The following is a 25,213-nucleotide window of genomic DNA, read 5'->3' as shown; positions in this document are numbered from 1 at the left end:
ACTTCCACCTTCAAATCAGCAAAGGCATGGACTATCTCACATCATGTCACTGATTCTCTCTCTCTCTCTCTTTCTTTTTCTCCTGCTTCTCACTTTGACTTAACAACGATCATTGTGAATACATTGGACCATCCAGATAATTCAACATACTGTCCAGATCCTTAGCTGAGTGACATCTGCTAAGTCCCTCTGCTATGTAAGGTGACATGCACATATCCTAGGAAGTAGAATTTAAATGTCTTTGTAACCATTCTTCTGCCTACCACAAACTGATATGAAAAAGTCATTAATAGTATGAATATGTTTTATTTTATTTTATTTTTTTTGGATGTATGTTTGTTTGCTTCCTCACCAAGACACACTAAAAACTCAGAAAAAAATGTCAGTTTCCATGTTGGAATTTATCATTTTAAGTCTTCTATATACCTTGGAGCAAGTTACTTCCTAAGGAAATTTAGTATTAGCATTAGAAGTAAAATTTAACTGCTAAATAATGGCATTAAGAGTTAGAAAAACTCTAGACCCACTAATAAAGTATTGGGAAACCTTTGGAGAGTTTTTCATCAGGCACATATTACAGTTTTTCGAGAATTTTGAAAGTTGTGCTGTCCAGTATGTCCAATATAGCTGGTCACATGCAGCTATATTAGATTTAATTAAAGTTAAAGAAACTTTGAAAGTCAGTTCTGTGGTTTTGCTGATCACATTTCAAGTGCTTAATAACGTGGCTAGTGGCTATCACATGGACAGCACAAAATTTCTATCATAGCAGAAAAGCTTCTGTTGGACAGTGCTGATCTAGAGAGTATAGATGTTAACATTAAGAGGAGTATATAGTGAAAATTTTCATATTCGTATGCATTTAGATATTTTTAAAGTATGTCACAATAATCATTGCCTAAAAGTGAATTTATCTTCCACCTCTCCTCTACCCTTCATTTCCAATACATCCTTCCAGAACACCAAAACCTAGTTCCATTCTTGTGTTCATTCTCTGGGTAAATGACACCATCAAACAGCGTGCTTGTGACAGGAATTTGGAAGTCATGATTATTTCTTTGTCTCTATCTCCTTGCCTCCCCCCAGTCTAATTCCTAAAAGATCTCCAATCTGTTCTTTCCTCCACTCACTCTTGGTTCAGGCCCTTATCACCTTTCCCCTAGATTACCATAAGTGCCTTCTAATGATCTGCTTGCCTTATGGTACCATCAGAAAGATGTATTCAATACACAAGTGAGAAAAATGAATATGTGGCTCGCCTGACTCCTTCACTGGTATGCAAAACTCTACCTCAGTGATGTGCATCTTGTGTCTCACCTTTCTTGTGCTTCCCATTCTGCCCCATCCATACTGAGCCAGTAACTCTGGTGCTGGAACCTGCTGCATTCCCCAGCTTTATATGTTGTACTCCTGCCTGGAAAACTTCCCTCTAACACATCTTTACTCTTCAGCCTTGATTTGGCTCAAACTATCCTCAAACAACTTCTCTATGACTTTGTAGACCTATGCAGATATATACACAGATTTCCTCCTACTGTGCATACCTACAGAGTCTGTCTTATCTCTTATCACACTGCATTATACACATCTTTTTGCTCTTTTCCTCCTTTTTACTAGAGTCTGGTGACTGAACTCTACTAGTCTAAGTTCCTTGGCAATGAGATCCATGAGTTATACTCTTTGCAACACTAGAGCCTAATATATTGTCTCACTGACACATACTGATGAGATGCTGTTATGTCATGGCTATAGGTATAGACTTATAACTTTTATAGTTAGACTTGGTTCCTAATCCCGGCTCAGGTATTTATCAGCTGTGAGACTACAGGCAGATTGCTTAGCCTCTCTAGTTCATTATCTAATAGTGGGGATAGGAATATCTGTATCCAAATCGCTCTAAGGGTTAATGGTAGTGTATGTGGTATGCTTACCACACTGCCTAGCCTATAAATGCTCATAAAAGAGGGCTATTCGGGGATCCCCGGGTGGTGCAGCGGTTTAGCGCCTGCCTTTGGCCCAGGGCGCGATCCTGGAGACCCGGGATCGAATCCCACATCGGGCTCCCGGTGCATGGAGCCTGCTTCTCCCTCTGCCTATGTCTCTGCCTCTCTCTCTCTCTCTGTGTGACTATCATAAATAAATAAAAATTAAAAAAAAAAAGAGGGCTATTCTTGGGCTCTCAATAAATGTTTGTGTATAATAAGAGTTTTCCAAATTTATGATATTGCCTTTTTAATTTTTATAAGATTATGTAATTTTATGCTTTTTACACCTACATGCTAGACTTAATCTTCTGCTATAAAAAACTTTTTCTATGTATATATTTTAAAATTTTTATTTTATTTAAACTCCATTTAGTTTCAGAGGTAGAGTTCAGTGATTCATCAGTTGTATATAACACCTAGTGCTCATTACTCTTCCTCTCTCTCTCTCTCTCTCTTTTTTTTTTTTAAAGAAGTGACTTCAGGAGACTCTCTTCCAGCTGCCATGAAGTCAGAGTCGCAGCCTTCACCAAAAAAAGTTTCTCTTTCTTCAGAGGTCACTAGGAAACCACCACAAATACGCAGCCCTTCAGCTGAAAGCAGAAAACCTAAGTGGGTCCCACCAGGTATGGTATGTTTATTGATCAAAGGCAGGGACTTGAACAATTATCACTAGCAGATTTTTTTACCGTATCATTGCATAGTCTTCAAAACCAAGGTTTAAAAAAAAAAAAAAAAAAAAAAACCCAAGGTTTTTAGTTGCTGCATTTATTCATCATTTGTCATTCCCTTGTACTGAGCATCTAGATTGTTTATTTTCTTAATGTCATAAATAAGGTTGCAATAAGCACAAAGGTCCTTATTTTAGAAATCTGTGGGCACATCCTTGATTACTTTCTTAGGACAAATTCCTAGTAGTGGAATTACAGTGTCAAAGAGTGTTAACATTTAACATTCCTGATATTTATTTTTGGCAACAAATCTGTTTTCTTGAGACCCGCTGGGCACAGTCTGACTGATGCCTCAGGAGCTGTACATGGGATTTCCAGCATTTAACAAATGCCCTAGCAGGCTTGACTTTTCTCTGTTTTGCTCCACAGCCAAGTCTCACTGATCCTATAAGAATTCTCTGACCTTCACTCTTTTTTAACATTACCAAAATCCTAGTCCTAGCCCTGTTCATTTCATGCCCAAACAGCCTCTGGCTTCACACTAGTTCTGTATCCACTTCCTCTCACCCAACCTCATGGACCCTCTAGTCCAGGGAAATTGATACAGTTTTTCTTCCTTAGACACAATGTATGTCTTCTTCTGTCAGAGACTCTGTCTTCAGTTTCCTCTAGTCTTTCCTCACTTGTCCCCTCTCCTTCTCTAAGTCATTCCAGATCTACTAAGGTTTGATTCACTTCTTTTCACTGACATTTCTTGATTGGTCCACAGTGGTGACCCCCTGATAACTATGTATTAATAGATTTCAGTCGGAGTCAGGATTTTTGTATTGTACCCTGATGTTTGTAGCAGCACTATCAACAATAGCTAAATTACTGAGAGAGCCCAGCTGTCCATCAGCTGATGAATGGATAAAGAAGATGTAGTATAGACCACGTGGATTGTTCAAGCATCCAAGAGAATGAAATCTTGCCATTTGGTTGGAACTAGAGGGTGTTATGCTAAGTGAAACAAGTCAGTCAGAGAAAGACAAATACCATATGATTTCAGCCATATGTGAAATTTAAGAAACAAAACAGATGAACATAGGGGAAATAAAAAAGAGAGGAAGGCAAACCATAAGAGACTCTTAACAGTAGAGAACAAACCGAGGGTTGCTGGACAGAGGTGGGTGGAGGATGGGGTAACTGAGTGATGGGCATTAAGGAGGGCACTTGTGAGGAGCACTGGGTGTTGTATGTAAGTGATGAATCACTAGATTCTACTCCTGAAACTAATATTACATTTTATGTTACTTACTAGAATTTAAATAAAAACTTGAAACATTAAATACAAAGCATTAAAAAAAGATTGTAGTCTGAGACTGCATGATTACTTAATGTCTCTTAATTACTTTGTTTCATCTTGTGAAATATCAGGCACATCTGTTACCTCAAAAATTCCATACACTACTCAGTGGTCACCATGATAAGCATAGTCACCATCTGTCCCCATACAATGTTGTTACAATATTATTGACGCTATTCCCTATGCTGGACTTTTCATCTCCGTGACTTATTTCATAACTAGAAGTTTGTATTCTTAACCCCTATATCCCCCATATCTATGTCACCCATCCACTCCCACCCCCAGAGAAGGACAAATACTGTATGATGTCACTTAAACGAATTAGTATAAATAAATAGAGTATTTGTGACGTTACAGTTGTTTAACATTTGAAAAAATAGATTCAAGGAATATATGTAAAAATTGCAGGATTTTCAAAAAATGCATTAGATTTTTCTGCTGCTTTAGGAATTATAATGGCATGTAGTTCTTTATGCCTTTACAACCTATGTTACTTGCTCCCAACTTATCTCTTTCAGCTTTTGTGCTTCAAGTTTTGGTGTCATTACCTTGCCTCCGAGCATGTATGAAAATAGGCAGTACTGTACTCTTTCTGCTCTTTAAAACTGTTCATTCTTTTAATCTTGTTTATAGGTTGGTAGAACTGGTATGCCTCAGTAATGTGGTATTTTTGCATCTTCTGTTTGATAAGTTGATGTCTGTCAAGAGATTTTGAACATCATCAGCACTGGGTGATATGTTTTCTTTCAGTGATATCTGGAAGCAGCAGCAGCAGCAGCAAGAGCCCACTGCCCGGGGTGTCTATTAAGTCTCCAAATCAGAGTCTCCGCCTTGGCTTGTCCAGATTAGCACGAGTTAAACCGTTGCATCCAAATGCTGCTAGTAGCTGAGTGTGATAGTAAACAAATGTTTGATTAAGAGAATCACAGTTTTACAGGTATGTTGATATCTGACTTGTGTTTCTATTTAAGGAGGGTATCATAATATAAAGGAATCCTTGAATGTCTTGTGAATTGCTACTACCTATTTTGTGATGATGTTCTCTGAAGCTATTCAAGACTTCAAGATTATTTATAAGAATTATCTTGTAATGGCATTTCCTTCTGAAGAACGTACTCTATTTTTCCTGTGTTCAATAAGTCACTGTCGTTAAGTGGTTGTCACTTTGACATGGAGGAAGTCCAAATTGCATGCTGTTGTTTTCAAGCTTTGTTTTGTTTTCTAGTAACACGATATTGCTTTCTAGCTTTGTCTAATTTATGGCACCTTAACTTTCACTGTTCAGAGTTTATCTGGCAGAAGGAAACATTCCCATTTTTTCCAGGAGACATTTCTGAAATCTTACTTAGGTTACATTGTCAGTTTTATTGCAAAGATATTTCATATTTTAGCCAAATCTTTTTATAGTAAGAATTCAGAATTGTTTTACGTGTTAAAATGTTTGCTAAAATATGGCATATGTCTTCTACTCAGTAGATATTTATTGTATAGCAAATAGAATTTCATGACATTTTATGAAGCTGTCATTGTCAAAAACCTTCAATAATATGGAAGAGTCTTGGTATGCTCTTTTCCTTGATACTGTTGCATCCATCTATCTCTGATTGTATTTCATGATTAAATGAATATTTTGCCAAAAAAAGTTAGTCTTTTTGTTGTAAATATAAAGGGGCGAGCTGTTTCTTAAAATAATCACTTTATGTTAAGCCAGTGCTTTAGAGGGTGGCTTTCAAGCACTTAGTTATCCCTATTATGATATTACATAACATAGCTTCTCAGGAAGTTTAGATGTGAATTTATTATGAATAAAAGTAGTTATAGATATTTTATATTTTATGATGAGAATTTCAACTAGCTCCTGATCACTTTTTAATAAAAACTCTTCAAATCATGTTAACCATTAGGTGTGCCTGGGTAGCTCTGTGTCTTGGTTTTGGCTCAGGTCATGATCTCCGGGGTGTGGGATTGAGCTCTGTGCTGAGCAGAGTTGGCTCCAGATTCTTTCCCCACCTTCTCCCTCCCCTCTCTGTTCCTCCCCTGCTCATCAAGGCCACTCTCTCTTTCTCACATGGATAAATAAAATCTTTAAGAAAAATCATGTTAACCATTAAAATGTGTATAATATTCAGTTTTTCTTGTTTTACAGAAACATCTATATTAATGTGAAAATTAAAAATTTAGAATTATGATTAAAGTGAGCATTTGGTTATTGCTGTTGTACGTTTTTTTTCTTGTGTTAATTTTTATACTGTCCAATACCACCTTCCCTACCCCACCGCATCCCTTTCTTAGAACATGTATTCAGTTACAAGATATTAAGGCGCCCTCTATGGTGCAGTTCAACAGTAAACATTTATGAAGAGCCTACCCTGTATTAGGTACCGATATCACTGATTAATCATCTGGCATCAGCCTGATGAACCTGTTTTCTCCGTGTTATTCAAAGTAATAGTTTGGGGGTGCCTAGGTGGCTCAGTTGGTTAAGCATCCAACTTGATTTCAGCTCAGGTCATGATCTTGCATCAGGCTTGTGCCCAGCGGAGCTTCTGCTTGGGATTCTCTCCCTCTCCCTTTGCCCCTCCCCCTGCTCATTTTTGCTATCTCTCCTCTCTCTCTCAAATACATACATACATACATACATAAAATCTTAAAGGTAGTAGCTTATACTAAAAATTACCTTAAATTATGTTAAAACTAGCCTTGCAGAAAGCACTATGACCTTTCTGTTGTTAAATCCAGTGTACATTTTTCTCACCTAATCCTATAGACCCTATTCATCATACCCTGCTTAATACATTTTATTTCCTGGGTTCACATGACACTATTCTTTTGTAATTTTCACCCCACATCCCTGCGTGCTCTTCATTATTTTGCAGCTTTATAATCTTTTGTGTCACCTACATCTACTCTTTCCACCATAGTGCCCCATTCTGTGTGATTCTGTTCTTTTCCCTTGTCCTCCCCGCCACCCTCCTTTTTAAGCTTAGGTGACTTCAAGCTCCATTGGTCACCTATATGACAATGACTGCCAAGTCAGAACTTTTAGCTCAGATCTTGCTCTACACAAGAGCCTGGTCTATTGATAATCTGATGGCAATAAGTCATCAGTAAATCAGTAGCATCTTCCCTACCCTCTGTGTTTCCCATCCCATATTTTCTTAGTACATGGCACCACCATCAACTGGGGGGTCTGGGCACTTCTATCCTCCACATCTGGTCACTGAACTGTTCCATTTTATAAATTGCTCAGAGCTGTTCCACTTGCTGTCCCTTACTCTGAAACATCACTTATTACTAACAGGCATCCTTGCCTTGATTCTTAACCTACTCTAGCCTACCCTTTATACCGTATTGCCAGAAAGTTTTTCTAAAATCTGAGCATGAACACTCCTTTGCATAAAATCCACATACACAGACCCTAACTTGTATAGTTCACAAGAAATTTCAAATTCTGGCTGTCCCCACTCTGCTTCTTCAACCTGGCCTCATGCTGCCTATATATACTTTTGACCCTTGCCACACCAAACAGTGCCCACACTCGTGATACCATGTGGTCCCCTGGCTCTGGGCCTTTACATTGCTAATTTATATTTGGCCTTGCAGACTCCAACTCAACCCCGATCTTTCTAAAACCTTTTTTTGAACGTCTGTTTCCTCCATAGACCAGACTGTATTTCTCCAGGTCAGGCTACTGTCTGTCATTCAACTAGAACTTTTCTTAGTTTTCATGCATTTAAAACCTGATGCAGTCAGTGCTCAAAAAGTGCTCATCTGATTAATACATTATATCCGGAGCTTTTGCTATGCGCTTCCGGGGAACCACAGACTTCTCAAGGGGGAGAAAGTAGGGATAATTTCGGGAGCCTGGACAATCCGGTGAACTCAAATTTCCTCGTCCTTGGAACGTCCTTCAACTCTCTTCTGGGGCCAGACGATGGGAATGGGGGCGAGGGGAAGAGAGGTGTTCTTCCGGCCGACACGTGAAAGGTGGTTGGGGTCTTTTCCTGGTCCGAGTCACAAAAAGGACAGCCAGAGTTTCCATGGCGACGGGAGGGGGCGTGGTCGGCGGCGGGCGAGGGCCGGGAGCGCCCCGAGCGCGGCCGCGGCCCCCGGGCAGAGTGCGCCCGCCCGGTGCAGCTCCTCCGCCCGCCGGCGCCCGAACCCAGAGGCCGCGCGAGCGCGGGCGGGGCGGACGCGTCCCGGGCCGCGCGGGGAGAAGGTGGGAGAAGCGTGGCGAGGGGAGGTGCAGAGAAGGCCGAGCGGCAGGAGGGCGAGGGCGGGCGGGAGGGAGAGCGCCCTGAGCCGCGGCGTGTGCGCGCCCGGCCTCCTGGGGGTGCACCCCGGGCGGATCGGGCACCTGCCGGGCTGAGTGCCGCGGCGGAGAGCGGATTTTACGGAACTCTAAGACCGCCCCTGAAGCTGCTTCCAGCCTTGGCCCCGATAACGCGGTAACGCGGGACACCAAGCTTTCCTCCCCTTTATCTCCAGGGCCTGGCTGGCCCCCCTGGAGGTCAAAGTGAGCCCGCAGCCCCGAGCCTCGCGTGGACGTCCTAGGATGGGGCTGATACCGGCCTATCCCGGCCCAGCCCATGGACCTGCGACCTCCACGCTCCACCGGAGCCCAACGCAGGACGGCTTTAAACTGTGTGGACCACCCAGAGCATCACTTTCCTCTGGGGGGTACTTGTCACTCTAGGGTAATGCTCATATTGGCAAGGGGATGAACAATGCAAAATTGGATTTAAAAAAAAAATCTGTAGTTGATTTGTGGTACTTTCTATGTTTGAAATATGCATCAGCCAATTCAGGGCTTAAGAAACCTGTGATCCCTCTGGTCTCTTTTAAATGACTGATAGTCGGTGATCCTAATTCAAGCCTCACTGTTCAGGCTTAAATGGAGATGTGGCAAACGTGCAAGGCCATTTATAGGGGAACTGGATCCCAGGACCCCGGGATCGCTACTGACCTGAGCTGAAGGCAGCCGCTCAGCCACTGTGTCAACCAGGCATCCTGAAATCTAGGAGTTCTAAGGAATTCTCCAAACCTGGACTGTGCCTGATTGGCTCTGGGACTTCTATTTGTTATTTTTTTCTTCTCTGTTTTACTCCTTTTCAGGAGGTAATGATAACCTTGAAAGAGAGTCTCTAGTGGTGTGCTAGCCACTCCTCGACTTTGTCTTCTCCAGCTCTGTACTGTTGTCAGGAACTTGGCTAGGAATACATCCTTCCCAAACTTGTGGAGGACCCAGTGCTGGGAGTCCATGGTCTTAGCTGATCCCAAATCCAATGTGAGTGTGTTGTAACAGCTAAAAAGGGCAAATACTGGTCTAGGCATCATTAATAGAAATACAGCGACCAGGTGAGTGATGTAAAGATCTTGCTGCCTGATTTAGCATTGATTAGTACATAATCTAGACTCTAGAATAAAGTGTAGGGTAATAAATACTCAAAATAAGGTAATAAAAATAAGGTAATAAATAACGTAATAAAAGCTCAAAATAAGGTAATAAAAACTAGAAAGTAGAGAGAGACAATGACCATACAGGATCTCTCTGTCATGCTTGGATGCTCTATTGTATGAAGACATACTTGAGATAAAACTGCACAATGCCGGGAGATCAGTAGAAGCCAGGAAGGCAAAAAGGCACTGGATTGAATATTCAGGAACTCTTGAGTAGAAGCGAGCATTGATGTGTTCTTCGTTGTTCTGCAGAGGATAACAAGTGCTGGTGGAGGATGTGTTGCTCAATGTCACTTCTTCCCACCAGCATTTGCTGAGCACCACCCATATGTATAAACAGCCTGATGTGAAACGGGTTGCCTGGAAAAACAGTGAGCTCCGTCACAGAAATATTCAAGCAGACACTGAGGATTTCTGCCGGGGTGGGAAGATGGACGAATAACCCCTAAAACTTCTTTCAGCTATGAGAGTCCACAGACCATGGAGGAGTTTCAATGATAATTGCAGAGGGGCCGAGGAATTCTCTTTGCAGCAGTGAGAGTAACTTAAATACATTAAGTACATTATGTCCTGTTCACAGAAATGCCAAGAGAGTCCCTGCAAGTCCTATACTACCACAATTTCTGCCCCAAACGTAGCTCTCCAAGGCATAAAGATCAAGCTAATTGACAACTGCCAAAGAAATCCTGAAATCATAACAGGTAAATCTCAGACAATATGTATTCCTTTCTGGACATTGAAGATTCGTGTACATAGATAATGCAGTATATATAAAATTCTCTGGATGTAGTGACGCTGGCACCACTGTTTATGAGTCTGTCATGCCCACCAAACCTGGAACTCCTTGAAAGCAAGGATTCTATTCTATTTATCGCCCAGTCCCTCATGCTTAGGACACTATCTGTCACTATTTGTTGCTTGAGATCGTGGTCTCGAGTTTTTTGATGAATTAATCTAAACTATCTTAGATTTGTCTTTCTTTAGCACATTTGAAATAAGAGCTTTCAGTAAACAAGTCATTGTCCTTGTCCCTAAGAGGAATGTAAGAAATAAAATAACATAAAATCCAAGCTCATCATTCCTGCCTCCAAGAGATTCACAATCAAGATGAGATGAAATGTGTGGCCCTAAAATAATTAACACTCAGGTTGTTGACCTAGTGACAGAATGATCTCCACCCACAAAAGTACTGAAATCTGGAGGGAGGAAATGGGTATAGGCTGGAGAGGTAGGGAAACTGACCTTTGTGTAAAATAATAGGAGGCACTTTTATATTTTAATTTCAGTTCTCAAAGCAGTATTCACTCTAGCTCTGAGATGAGTTTCTTATCTTTAATCCTTCATGTAACAGTTATAAACAAGATATAAAACTTTTACAATCTTGTGGTACTTAATAAAGCTGGAATCAAAGAGCTTAGAACTGGAAAGGACATCAATGGTCATCTAGTCCAGTCCTGTCATCTTACAAGTGGAGAAACTGAGTATAAGGATAAGACATATCACTTGCTCAGGATCTCTCTGGGGGCAGCCCTGAGACTAGATTCCAAGATGCCTCAGCATATTCTTCAGGTCTCTATGTCCTCTTCACCTACAGAGCACCACCGGAAGCCGAATAGAGGAAAGAGCTCCACTTGCCGGGAAAGATGCATGTGGGCTTGTATCGTCTCCCCCATCCCTGGGGTGTAGATGGAGGGATCATTTGATACAGAGCCTTGGCAGGAACAATTGTACTCATTCTTCCCCTGTGTTTGGATTTTGCAGCCTCCACAGCAAATTGATGACCAAAATTCTACTGGTTCTGTATCCCAAATTATTCCCAAGTTCCCACGTCCACTGTGTCCTCACCATCATGGCCTTGGTTGAGGCCCCCATGATCAATGCCTAGATGCTCAAGACAGCTTCCTACTTGAGCTCCTCCAAACCTTGTTGTATGGTATTGCCAGAGAGATGTCCGTAATGTACCGATCTGATTTTGTCAGGCATTGAACAGGCCATGCAACCCTTCCTTTATGGTCTAACCACCTCTCTGCCACTGGCAATGTCTGGGTACTCACACTTTCTGAAGAAGACAGTGCTCTTTCATACTATTGTGATTGCAGAGCCTCATCCATCTGCTCTTGACTCCATGCCTGTCCTGTTTCTTCTTCAAGGACGGTGCTACTCTGCTCAGGTGTGAAGTCTTCCTCAGCTTTTCCAACAGAGTTTAGTCACCCCTTGAAGTGCGCTCCATTAGCTCTTCACTAATGGACCTCTGTTACTGCCCTTACCGTGTGCGTTGTAATGACCTATTTCCACATGTCTGCCCTCAGATAATGAACTCTCCTTGAGGGTGGAGGCTATGTCTAGTTAATCAGCGGCATTATCTCAGCAAATGTTTGTAGAAAGGAAGGAAGAAAGGGAAGTAAAAAAGTGACTTTATGATTATTTGAAGAGAAGCAACTATTTTTGTTTACTCCTGCGTAAGATTTTTTCATATTGCGTGTTAAAATTCATGTTCCTATCACCTCCCCCAGGTCCACCCCTCAAAGGTAATTATTTTTAGTTTACTTTTTCTATATTCTTCAATATACCTGATTAAGACACGCAAACATCTTGTTTTTTTCTTAAATAAAGATAGAATCATGCATACTGTTCTGTTTTTATTCAATACATTACAGGCATACATAGAGATTTACTTCTTTTTTTTTTAAAAGTGATGCATCATATTCTATAATACATATGTGCCATATTTTTAACTTCTCATATATAGACAAGTAATTTCTGATTTTTCAACATTATGCTGCAATAACAGTGGGCGGGACTGGTCTTGAGTCCTCTGAATAATTTCAAAATTGTGATGCTGTCACCATTTATTACAGTGTCTGCAAGAATCTACCAATGCAGTGGTTTGCAGAAGCCAGGATAGCATTTGCACTGATCCCTGTTCTGTCCTTATTCATATATTCTTGATTCCCTTGGCTCTTGCTAGAGTTAGAGGCTGAAAAGGAATTTCCAAGGGACACAAAGCAGAGTTCCAGCAGCTGTCTGTTAATGGAACAGGTGTATAATAGTGGCATGAGTGCCCCTAAGACTCTTCCACCTACATAAATCACTGCTTTAACTAGATTCCGTAAACTTAATGTGAATTAGTTTTTCATCTTACAGCAAGTTCATTATTCATACAGCTCTGTTCTGAATAAAGAAGGTATAAAAATAGCTAAATGAGATCCAGGCAAAGCATTTCTACCCATTGTCCCTTTCTCTTTTTCTTTTTTTTTTTCATTTAAATTCAATTAGCCAATATATTGTACATCATTAGCTTCAGATGTAGTGTTCAATAATTCATTGGTTGCATATAACACCCGGTACTTATCACATCACATCACAATGCCCTCCTGCCTTTTTTTTTTTTTTTTTTCCTCTATAGGCATTAAGCTACCGAGAGTAGAAGGTGGTTGTGGTAAGAGAATGGTTTACTTAACAGGGAGCTAGAGGAAATAAGTCTTTTTGCTTGGTGTCCTAAACTGCTGGCCACCTCATTAGCTCATCTTCCTTGGCTGCTGTCTCCCTCTGTCCTGAGTACCCAGAGACTGATGCTAAGAGGCCCTCTCTCCTGACATCATCAGCCACCTGATGGGGGTTGGGGTTGGAGAAAAAGGAATAGCAGACACTCAGCCAGTGTTTTTAGGCTTGCCACTTTTTATCTCCAAGCCTTCCCTACATTCTTTCCAAGCCTGGGTGTGGGGACCATTCCTTATATTTTGCTCCTCCTGCCAATGTACTTTTTACTCTTCCTCCTGCAGGACTAAAATGGATGCTAAAAAGCCAAGGAAATGCAGTTTGACATCCTTCCCAAGTTTGAAAGCAAAAAAGAAACAGAATCTCAGCCCTGGAAAGGTAAAGATCCTTGACTTTCATTTGGGGTAGAGAGGTATCATCATGAAGACTTGGGGACCTGGGACCCAGCGCCAATCACTGTTCTCCAAGCACCTTTGATGACAGAATAAGGGGAAGTTCCGGAACTACAGAACTACAAGGCCTTCATTGAACAGGTGGCTTGTGTTTGAGGAGGCCCTGTACTAGTTTCTCTTCTACAGCATCTTGTACTGTGCTTCTGTATTTCTGGAACCACACTGGAGGTGTTCCAGAATGGTTCCAAACATTTCCAGAAAAGGTGTGTGTGTGTGTGTGTGTGTGTGTGTGTGTATGTGTGTGTGTGTGTGTGTTTCCCAGCACAGACATAGTGTCTTTCTTTTTACCCAGCCTCAAAAACTATTGAAATACTACAGTATAAAGGTAATTTTGTGATGTGGTGACTTTGTGATCACCATCTACAAGATTACTTCGAAATCAGGAGTCATTTTCATCTAATGTCCTCAGTTTGAATTTCATACATGACTCAAAAGATGGTATTATTTGGATCTTTGCTCTGAAAATTCTGTGGCAAACTTGAGCCCAGGGTATTCAAGTTTGACTTTGAATCCTGCTTGTGTCACTGGAAAAGCCAGAGTTCAGTGGCTTTTCCAAAGCCAGATTAAAAAGTCTTTTCCCTGTAGATCACATATCACCTCCTTAAAATTATGACTTTTACATCAACTCCTCCAAGCAGTGTTCCTGATTTAACCTTAGCATTCTCCTCCTCACAGTTATAACTAAATAAAAATGAATCCTAAAGCAAAGTCCACTGCCCTCCAGCCTTCCCCCTGCCATTACCATATACAACAAAAACCATTATTTTGTGATTCAAAGGCACAACAATTTTTTAATCCCTAAGACATTTCTTTTGACAAAGCAAAACAACATAAAATATTTGAGAGAGTAAATCTATAGCAAAACAGAATAATAAAGACAACATTCTGTTCAAATTTAAAATATGCAAACAGGATGGTCTTGGTGATGACTTAGAAAAGTCATCATGTGTTTTGCAACTTATATATATATTTTTTACCTGCTTGAGCTCATATCTATTGAGTGCTTGGATGACTCTCATATAAACTTTAGAGGGTAGTACAATTATTACCCTCGTTTTACATATGGGAAAACTGAGATTCAAATAAATAAACAAACAAACAAACAAACAAATAAATAAATAAATAAGATCTTTTAAAAAAAGAATAATAATTCAACAAACCCTCTTGTGTGTATGCAACACATAGTTTAAGAAAGAAGTCCCCTGTGTGTCTCTCCCTATCTTATCTCATCCCATTCATCGACCCCTCTGAGATTACCACTCTCTTGACTTTTACATGTTATTCCATTGCTTTCTTAACATGTTTTTAACTCTTCTAAACTATGTATTGTTTAATTTTGCATATTTTTGGTTTTTATATATATGGAATCTTTTGCAAGCATCTTTTTAAAAATTTTTTATTGGAGTTCAATTTGCCAAAATATAGCATAACACCCAGTGCTCATCCCGCCAAGTGCCCTCCTCAGTGCCCGTCACCCAGTCACCCCCACCCCTCTCTCACCTCCCTTTCCACCACCCCTTGTTCGTTTCCCAGAGTTAGGAGTCTCTCACGTTCTGTCTCCCTTTCTGATATTTCCCACTTATTTTTTCTCCTTTCCCCTTTATTCCCTTTCACTATTTTTTATATTCCCCAAATGAATGAGACCATAGAATGTTTGTCCTTCTCTGACTGACTTACTTCACTCAGCATAATACCCTCCAGTTCCATCCACGTTGAAGCAAATGGTGGGTATTTGTCCTTTCTACTGGCTGAGTAATATTCCATGGTATACATAGACCACATCTCCTTTATCCATCATCTTTCGATGGACACCGAGGCTCCTTCCACAGTTTGACTATTGTGGCCATTGCTGCTAGAAACATCGGGGTGCAGGTGTCCCGGCATCTTTTATGCTCACTACCAATCTAGCATGCACTGGTTCAGCATCTCGCTTTCACTTGGATTGATCAGGCCTCCATTTGGACAATTGCTTAGTGCCTATATCCTTTAGATGCTGTGCATGTCAATCACTTTTGTTCATAGTAACCCGTTTATAAATCAGTTTCACTGCTGCATTCAATTATATGGGCATATCACACTTCTTATCAGTTTTACAGGTCATGGCATGTGGTTTTTTTCCTTGGTTTTGCTATCAAAAATGGTACTTCCATGAATGTTGTGCACATCTGCTGGTGCATAGATGTGGGAGTTTCTAGAGTAGACACTTCAGAGGGAAAGTGCTGGGCATCAGGGTATGTCAATGCTTAACGTTACCAGATAATGCCAAACTGTTTTCTAAAACATTGGTATCAAAGTACTTTGTCACCAGAGCAGTATGTGTGAGTTCAAGCTGTTCTCCATCCTTTTTATCCCTTGATGTTGTGTGGCTTTTTATATGCCAGTTTGATAGATGAGTAACAATATCTTATTGTATTTTAATTTGTGTTTTGATGATTAGTAATGAGATTGAATCTTTTTTCATGGGCTTTTTGGTCATTTGTGTTTCCTCTTCTGTGAAGTGCCTGGTTCTGCCTTTTTTGCTTAAGTATTTTTATTGTGTTGTCTTTTTCTTATTGAATTGTAGAATATCTTATATATTCTATAAATATAATATAAAATTCTACAAAAAATATGTAAAAATATATAAATGATGTATGAATATAAATAATATGTACATACATTTATTCATAAATAGATATACAAACTATTTAAAGGACTTACTAATCCTTTGCCAGATGTATGTACTACAGATACTATCTCCTTGCTCTTGGCTTGCCTGTTTTTTATATATTTTTTAGAGCTGCTTTAGGTTTATCGAAAAATTGAACAGAAAGTAGAGTTCCCATATACTCCTCCTCACTCTCCACAGTTTATCCCTTTTTTTTTAAAGATTTTTAATTTATTCATTCATGAGAGACACAGAGAGGGAGAGAGAGGCAGAGATACAGGCAGAGGGAGAAGCAGGCTCCATGCAGGGAGCCCGATGTGGGACTCGATCTCGGGACTCCAGGATCATGCCCTGGGCCAAAGGCAGGCGCTAAACCGCTGAGCCACCCAGGGATCCCCTCCACAGTTTATCCTCTTACTAACATCTTGCCTTATTATACCAGTGGAGTGGTTTGCAGAAGCCAGGATAACATTTATTATTAAATTTATTATTATTGTACAGTTATTACTACTGGTGGACTCAATATTGGTACATTATTATTAGTGAAGAGCCATAGTTTATCTTAGTGTTTACTCTTTATGTTGTGTAGTTGTTTGGTTTTGACAAATACATAATGTATCCATCATCACAGTATTATACAAAATAGTTTTGCTGACCTAAAAGTGCCCAGTGCTCCATCTATTTATCCCTGTTCCCCATCTCCTTAAACCCCTGTCAACCATTTTTACTGTCTGTAATTTTGCCTTTTCCAGGATCTCATATCACTGGGATATGATCGTTGGGATCCTACAGAATGTAGCCTTTTCACACTGGCTTCTTTCACTTAATAATATACTTTTAAGGTTCCTCCTTGTCTTTTCCTGGCTTGATAGAAAGCAGCTTACTGCTTTCCCGTGCTGTATAATATTCTATCGCCTGGATGTACCACAGTTTATTTATCCATTTACCTTCAGGAGGGCATCTTGGAAGGGCGTCTGGGGCTCACGGTCCTGAGATTGAGCCTTACATCGGGGAGTCTGCTCCTCCCTCTCCCGCTGCCCCTCCCCCAGCTTGTACGCTCTCTCTCAAATAAGTAAGTAAATAAATAAAATCGTTTTAAAAATGGGCATCTTGGTTGTTTGCAAGTTTTGGCAAATATGAGTAATGCTATAAATATTCATATGCAAGATTTTTTTCTGCTATGTTTTGGCTTTAAAAAATTTTTAGTTACTTATTTTTTGAGGTATAATTGAAGATAACATTATGTCAGTTGTAAAATATGATTTGACATTTGTATACCCTGTAAAATCATTATTACAATAAGTCTTATTTCCCTGTCACCATATATATGTAACATACAATATTATTGACTACAGTCACCATGCTCTATAGGACTTATTTTATTTTTATTTTTTATTTTTATTTTTATTTTTTTATGACTTATTTTATGAATAAAAGTTTGTACCCCTTCTATTTTGCCTGCCTACTCCCCTTCTCTCTGGCAGCTACCAGTCTGTTCTCTACATCTATGAGTTTGGTTTGTTAATTTGTTTTGGTTTTTATTTTTATTTTTTTTAAGTTTTTATTTAAATTCTAGTTAGTTGACATACAGTGCAATATTAGTTTCAAGTGTAGAATTTAGTGATTCATTACTTACATACGATACCAATGCTCATCCCAAGTGACCTCCTTAATGGCCATCACCCCTCTAACCCATTCCTCTGCCTACCTCTCTGGTAATCATCTCTGTAGTTAAGACTCTGTTTTCTGGTTTGCCTCTTTTTAATTTTCCCTATGTTCATCTGTTTTGTTTACTAAATTCCACATAGACTGAAATCATATGGTATTTGTCTTTCTCTGACTGACTTATTTTGCTTAACATAATACACTCTAGCTTCATCCATGTTGTTGCAAATGGCAAGATTTCATTCTTTTTTTATAACTGAGTAATATTCTATTGATTGATGAGTGAATAAAGAAGATGTGGCGTACATATATATGTACAATGGAATATTACTCAGTATCTTTCATGTGCCTGTTGGCCATCTGTATATCTGCTTTGGAAAAATGGTTTCTAGATCCTTTGCTCATTATTTAATTGTATTTAATTGTATTTGTTTCTTTGTTATTGACTTTTATGAGTTCTTTTTATATTTTAGCTATAACCCTTTATCAGAAATGTGATTAAAATATATTGTCCTGTTCAATAGATTGCCTTTTCATTTTGTTTTTTTTTTAATTTTTTTTTATTTATTTATGATAGTCACACAGAGATAGAGAGAGAGGCAGAGACATAGGCAGAGGGAGAAGCAGGCTCCATGCACCGGGAGCCCGACGTGGGATTCGATCCCGGGTCTCCAGGATCACGCCCTGGGCCAAAGGCAGGCGCTAAACCGCTGCGCCACCCAGGGATCCCCTTTTCATTTTGTTGATGGTGTCCCTTGCATTGCAGAAGATTTTCAGTTTGATATAATCCTATTATTATTTATTATTGCTATAATGCTTTTGGTTTTTGTTTTGGTATTAAATCAAAAAAGTCATTGCCAAGACCAGTGTCAAGCAGCTTAATTCCTAAGTTTTCTTCTAGGAATTTCATAGTTCTAAGTTTTTAGATTTTGGTTATATTCAAATCTTTAACCCATGTGGAGCTGATTTTTGTGTATGGTATAAGATAGAGGCTCAAACTCATTCTTTTGCAAGTGGCTTTCCAGTTTTCCCAAAACCATTTATTGAAGAGACTGTCCTTTATCCATTGTATATTCTTGGCTCCTTTGTCATAAGTTAACTGACCATGTTTAATGGGTTTATTTCTAGGTGCTCTATTCTGTTTTATTGATTAGTGTGTCTGTTTTTATGCAAATACCATACTGTTTTGATTGCTGTGGCTTTGAAATGTAGTTTGAAATCAGGAAGTGTGATGCCGCCAGCTTCGTTCCTGTTGTGGTTCCATACAAATGTGAGGATTGTTCTATTTCTGTGAAAAGTGCCATTGGAATTTTGATTGGATTTACATTGAATCTATAGATTGCTTTAGGTATGGACATTTTACAGTTTACAGAACAGTATCAGTTCTCCCACTCCATGAGCACAGAATATCTATTTATTTGTGTTCTCTTCAGTTTCTTTCATCAATGCTTATAGCTTTTAGTGAGACCTAACATTTTAATGATATTGAGTCTTCCTGTCCATGAACATGGAAAATCTCTCCATTTTTTTTTAGATCTTTGACTTTTTTCATCAGCATTTCATAGTTTTCTTCATATGGATCCTGTACATATTCTGTTTGCCTTATACAAAAGTATTCCAATTTCTTGAGGTTGCAAATGTAAATGGTCTTTTTAATTTCAAATTTCAAATTGCTTTTTTATAAATTTATTTTTTATTGGTGTTCAATTTGCCAACATATAGAATAACACCCAGGGATCCCTGGGTGGTGCAGCGGTTTAGTGCCTGCCTTTGGCCCAGAGCGTGATCCTGGAGACCCGGGTTTGAATCCCACGTCGGGCTCTCTGCATGGAGCCTGCTTCTCCCTCTGCCTGTGTCTCTGCCTCTCTCTCTCTCTCTCTCTGTGTGACTATCATAAATAAAATTTAAAAAAATAGTCTAGAATAACACCCAGTGCTCATCCCATCAAGTGCCTCAAATTTCAATTGTTCATTGCTAGTATATAAAAAATCAACTGACCTTGTTTACTAATCTTTTTTTTAAAAAAAATGTTTTATTTATTTATTCATGAGAGACACAGAGAGATAGAGAGAGAGGCAGAGAGATAGGCAGAAGGAGAAGCAGGCTCCATGCAGGGAGCCTGATGTGGAACTTGATCCCGGGTCTCCAGGATCACACCCTGGGCTGAAGGTGATGCTAAACCACTGGGCCACCAGGGCTGCTGTTGTTTACTAATCTTATACCTTGCAACCTTGCTCTAAATCTTGGCTTGTCTACACTCTATATTGTCTTTAGAGGAGAAGGAGAACTTAATTAGAAGGAAGTAAATTCATAGCATGAACTTTTTATCTTGCTTAAGAAATTTCCTACTCTGAAATCATAAAAGACAGATTTGTCTTCTAAAAGTTGTATGACGGGCGCCTGGGTGGCACAGTTGGTTAAACATCTACCTTTAGCTCAGATAATTCCAGAGTCCTGGGATTGAGACCCACATTGGGCTGCCTGCTCAACATGAAGTCTGCTTTTCCCTCTCCCTCTGCTCCTTCTCCCACTTGTGCTCTCTCTCTCTCTCGCTCCATCAATCTCTCTCAAATAAATAAATAAAACCTAAAAAAAGGAAAAGTTGTATGATTTTGTCTTTTATTGGTTCTGAAAAATTCCCTGAGCCATTCTGTCTTTATGTCTGCCACATTCATTGCCTTGTTCTGACTCTAATTGGACATGTGGTAGACCTCACCTTTTCCTCCATGTTCATAATCTTTGAACATATTTTTCATCTCTGTCTCCTTGTGCTGGTTGCTAGATTTTTTCTCAAACTTGTCTCTTCTGGTTCATTGATTTATTTTTCCAAGTTCCAATTTGTTTATTTTGAAATGTGGTTATTTGTATGGTGTCGTATACTTTATTTATATTTTTAGTCTTTTTTATTTCTTTAAGCATATCACACCTGATTATTTTTCAGTTTTTGCCTGATAATTCCAGTTTTTGGATTTTTTGAGGGAGGAGGTATCTAATTCTGGTGACTATAGTTTCTGTTAGTTCTTACTCATAGTATCTTTTTTTTTTTTTTTTTTTTACTCATAGTATCTTATCTGTATGTGTGTATGTGTATGTGCTCATGTGTGCTTTGTGTTTTTGTTTTTACTATAAGGTTGCTAGTCTTATTTTATAGAAAAGGAAACTGAGCCTGAGAGAGGATAAATGGCTTACCAGGGTCATACTACTAGCAAATAGCAGAGTAAGAATTCTAGTCAAAATTTGACTTTAGAGTCGTTTACTTTTTTGTACTCTGTGAAGCTTTAAAGACCCTTGATGGGTGAACTCTTTCATAAATCACTCCCAAGTGTTTATTGAGAGCTAACTTTGGACCAAGCATTGTCCTCAGTGCTAGGACACAAAAATAAATAATATGTATCTCCTTGTCTAGCATGCAGTCTAGTGGGGGACATAAGTATGTAGAGACAAGTGACAATAAGCATGGTAAGTGTACTCACTAAGGTAAAAACAGAGTTCTGTGGGAGCTTAGAGAAAGTTTTCTTAAGCTGTTGCTATTGCCCAAGTGTATCATGCTTTACTAGTGTTCCAGTCAGCTACAGTCCCATCAAATGGCATGAATTATAGGGCTCAGTATTCACATTTTTTTCAAAGTGAATGATGCCCCCTGGGGTTATGCAAGGAGGTTGGTGGGCTGGTAGGAAGGCATTTCAAGCGGAAGGAATAACTTATGCAAAAGCATAGGATGAATCTGATAAACAAATTGGAATAAAACCTTAGGAAAGAGCTGCTCTAACCCTCTTACGTCATGCATACATCTACTTTCTATTATAAAGAATTTAGTGTCTAATTTATAGAATAAATTCTTGCTTTCTAAATGTTTCCATCCAGGAACCATCAAAATAAAAGCATGATCTCATTTTTTACTTAGAGACCTTTGGAGGGGAAATGCTTTATAATCTCTTCCCATCTAGTTTCACAAGAGAATACAAAGGAGGTCAGACATCATCTGATGGCAGCATGTTATAATAAAAAGACACTTAAAAAATAAAAATAAAAAGGCACTTAGAGGCATGGATTCTAGACTCATGTTTGCTACTGCTATGTTATTTTGGACAAGTCACATGGATAACCTTCTTAACTTCCCTTTCTCCATCGTACAATGAGGGCATTTGATTACAGATTCCTTAAGGTGGCTTCTAGCACCATAATTGTCCAAGCTCCACTTAACAGAAGTCCAGAAGGGGAAATGTCTCCCCCAAGGCCACGCACTAAGTACATTAGAAAATGTCTCCAAGCATCTGGGCTTTCAGGCGTATGCTCTTGCCTGTCCTTCAAACCCCCAGGGCAGCCAGGCTCTCCTTCCTCCACCTTCATCAGGGACATAGGCTGGTGGGCAGAACTCCGGAGAGGACACTACGTCAGTGAGATAGAAGCCTCAGTCCTCCCGAGGGCTGGACATATTCACTCTGCTAATGGGTCTCCTGAGGCCAGGCTTGGCTGTGGGTTTAAGCAGGAATCTACTCTTTTCTGTCCAGGCATCCTGGGCTTCCTCACACACAGCAAAGGTGGTTTCATGGCAGAGTCTTAGCTAGAAGTGGCCGTGGAGAGACGCTGCAATTTGCCTAAACTCTGGATAGCGATAGTAGCTTAGTGCCTTAGTTGAGGATATGAGGAGCCTAGCAACTGCCCCTTTCTCCCAGCTCTCTGCAGTGCTCTGATGGGCCTAATTGTCAAACTTGTTGTGTTCTGTACAGAGTCCCCAAGGATTTATTTTCTCTCTTCTCGTCACACCCTCTCTCTGCATTAATGCATTTGTTTTGAACTCTCGGTTGTTCTGGCTTCTGGGAAGGGATTATGGAGCCTAGAAGGAAGAAGCTGTGATTTGATATCACAGAACTTGAGCTTTGTCTGCCCACCCAACCTTGATCATGCACTTGGAGATTTTTTATTTTTTTTAATTAACAGGGAGGAGGAAGAGCAAGGAGGAGTCAGCTAAGAAAATAGAAAAAATAGCCTGTGAGGTACGATCAAGGCAGGTGGTTTGATGGAGGTATGCCTTTCTGAAACATCTGGGTGGCCCAGGGACAGAAGACCAGGGTGGCTTTGATGCCTGCTGAAATCCCAGTTGCTTTCTCCCCTGAACGTTGCAGATGAGGACATCCAGGGCTCTGTCCAAGGTAATGAGAGAGTGCATCTTGAAGTTCTGTTCTGACTGGCCCTACAAAGCGACCTTATTATCCTTTAGCCCTTAGCTGGAGGTATGAAATATACTCCCCTGTGATTCATGGGTAAACTTTGCATGTTTGGGGTGGGGGCTTGATGCAAAGTAAAGAGGGGAAGGCACGGTGCCACCAGTGAGAGGGCACTGATGCAACACAAAGGATTGGAGATTTCACCCTTGTGTGCAATTTTGTCCTCCATTCTGACATAATGGTTACATGTCTCAGTAATTGATGATGAGAATGGACTCCTGTCTGATAGGGTTTGTGAAGACCTTTTTTCCTAAGATGAACTATCTCTTTCATCTATTTTCCCAGTGCCAAGAAGCCTTCTGTGAGTAGAGATTCATTTATTTGCACCAAAACGCTTTCTTTTCTAGGCTTTCTCTTTGAAAATGCAGTTACCTTTGAGAAGAGGGTATTGGCCAGGGAATTCACTTGTGTGCATTTACTGAGTAGGAGGCATTCCTTCCAAAAAGGAAGTGCTGGGGAACAAGACAGCACTGGTCCCCTGGTGGGAATTGAAGCCACTAGGAGAGGGACTATGGAGACACAGTGGAGAGGATAGACTACCAACCAGGAAGAGAAGCTGAAATCCAAGCTCAACTGTTTTTCGGGTCGCTTAGAATCAGCTTAAGAGTTTGAGGACAAGTACTAGGGCTTCCTGCTCCCTCAGTATCTCCTTTATTCTTCCCTTCCTTCCTTTATCAAATATTTGAGTGACTACTAGGTGTGAGATACCACCTTAGGCTCAGAATTCTGAGATAAGACTCAGATCTTTTATTAAAGAGTCTTAGAGTCTGGCAAAAGAAGGCAGGTGTAAGACAACCTCATGCAACAAACCTTTGCAGGTACTGTGATTGCCGCAAGTATGTATTGGAGTAGTGAAAGAATTACACATGCAGTGGTTACAGAGGCTTCATGGAAAATGTGGCACCTTGGCTGGGACTTGAACTTGGGTAAAATTCACCAGGTGAATGACAGGGACTTGGAATGGAAGAAGATGGTAAATCGGTGATGAGAGAACATCCCAAGGAGAAACAGTAGGAGTGGACATGCTGAGATGTGAACCAGCTTGGTGTTTGAGAACTGCAAGGCATTCATAATTCTGGAGCCAAAAGGGGAGGGCCAGGGCCATGACAAGAGATGAGATTGGGAGGCTTTGTATGCCAGGACATCCATACCCTGAAAAGTCACTGGGGAGATTTAAGTAGTACAGCAATGAGATCAGATGTTCATGTTTAATTTCTGAGGTCTTAGGCAGTAGAGGATGGATTGAGTGAGGGGCAGGGTACTGCTTAGGAGACCACTGCAACAGGTGCCTAAGCTAGGGATATGGTGGGCAGAGTCTTGGAGGGATATATTCATTCTCACATAATTATGCTACCCATGGTAGGAAATCATAAATGACAATTTGCATGTTTGTGAAAACATTCTTATTCGGTCCTGCAAGTGGGAGTTTGTGCTTACTGTAGCCAGCTTGTGTTGAATAATCTAGATTTATAACACAGGCACCTCCCTGTGACAATTTCCATTGCTGCTATAAACACTGGGATCAGGTGCCTCTTAGGATCACTACATTTGTATCTTTGAGCTAAATACCTAGTAGTGCAATTGCTGGGTCATACGGTAGGTCTGTTTTTAACTTTTTGAGGCATCTCCGTACTGTTTTCCAGAGTGGCTGCCATTCCCACCAACAGTCCAAGAAGGCTCCCCTTTCTCTGCATCCTCACCAACATCTGTCATTTTCTGACTTGTTAATTATAGCTATTCTGATGGGTATGAGGTGGTATCTTGTGGTTTTGATTTGTATTTCCCTTATGCCGAGTGATGTTGAACATTTTTCTCATGTGTCGGTTGGCCATTTGTATGTCTTCTTTTTTTGTATACTTTTTTTATTGGAGTTCGATTTGCCAACATATAGTATAACACCCAGTGCTCATCCCATCAAGTGCCCCCCTCAGTGCCCATCACCTAGTCACCCCATCCCCCTGCCCACCTCCCCTTCCACTACCCCTTGTTCATTTCCCAGAGTTAGGAGTCTCTCTTGTATGTCTCCTTTGGAGAAATGTCTGTTCATGTCTTCTGCCCATTTCTTGATTGGATTATTTGTTCTTTGGGTGTTGAGTTTGGTTAAGTTTCTTATAGATTTTGGATAGTAGCCGTTTATTTAATAAGACATTTGCAAATATCTTCTCTCATTTTGAAGGTCATCTTTTGGTTTTGTCCACTGTTTCCTTTGCTGTGCAAAAGCTTTTTATCTTGATGAAGTCCCAGTAGTTCATTTTTGCCTTTGAA

At 40.1% G+C, this 25,213-nt stretch overlaps 2 protein-coding genes across 10 annotated transcripts in view; both read left to right on the top strand.

The window, feature by feature from the left end:
- Positions 1-6,209, top strand: part of RAD51AP1 (RAD51 associated protein 1) — a 38,411-nt gene extending 32,202 nt beyond the window's left edge. For both annotated transcript variants that reach the window (XM_035707278.2, XM_035707279.2), the window contains 2 exons: positions 2,456-2,608; positions 4,749-6,209. In XM_035707278.2, coding sequence (XP_035563171.1) covers positions 2,456-2,608; positions 4,749-4,888 — 293 coding nt within the window. In that variant the 3' untranslated portion in view covers positions 4,889-6,209. The remainder of the gene's footprint in view (positions 1-2,455; positions 2,609-4,748) is intronic.
- Positions 6,210-8,088: 1,879 nt separating this feature from the next.
- Positions 8,089-25,213, top strand: part of DYRK4 (dual specificity tyrosine phosphorylation regulated kinase 4) — a 63,094-nt gene continuing 45,969 nt past the window's right edge. The window contains exons 1-3 of one of the 8 annotated variants that reach the window (XM_035707272.2): positions 8,136-8,217; positions 10,039-10,159; positions 13,241-13,334. In XM_035707272.2, coding sequence (XP_035563165.1) covers positions 13,248-13,334 — 87 coding nt within the window. In that variant the 5' untranslated portion in view covers positions 8,136-8,217; positions 10,039-10,159; positions 13,241-13,247. Of the gene's footprint in view, positions 8,218-10,038; positions 10,160-13,240; positions 13,335-17,008; positions 17,128-22,661; positions 22,874-25,213 lie in introns of those variants that run through there. The other 7 variants (XM_049102360.1, XM_049102361.1, XM_049102359.1 and 4 more) reach the window with 7 other exon arrangements.

This window comes from Canis lupus, chromosome 27 (assembly GCF_003254725.2).
Source record: "Canis lupus dingo isolate Sandy chromosome 27, ASM325472v2, whole genome shotgun sequence".
NCBI classification, from domain to species: domain Eukaryota; kingdom Metazoa; phylum Chordata; class Mammalia; order Carnivora; family Canidae; genus Canis; species Canis lupus.
This window is presented reverse-complemented; position numbering and strand designations above follow the sequence as displayed.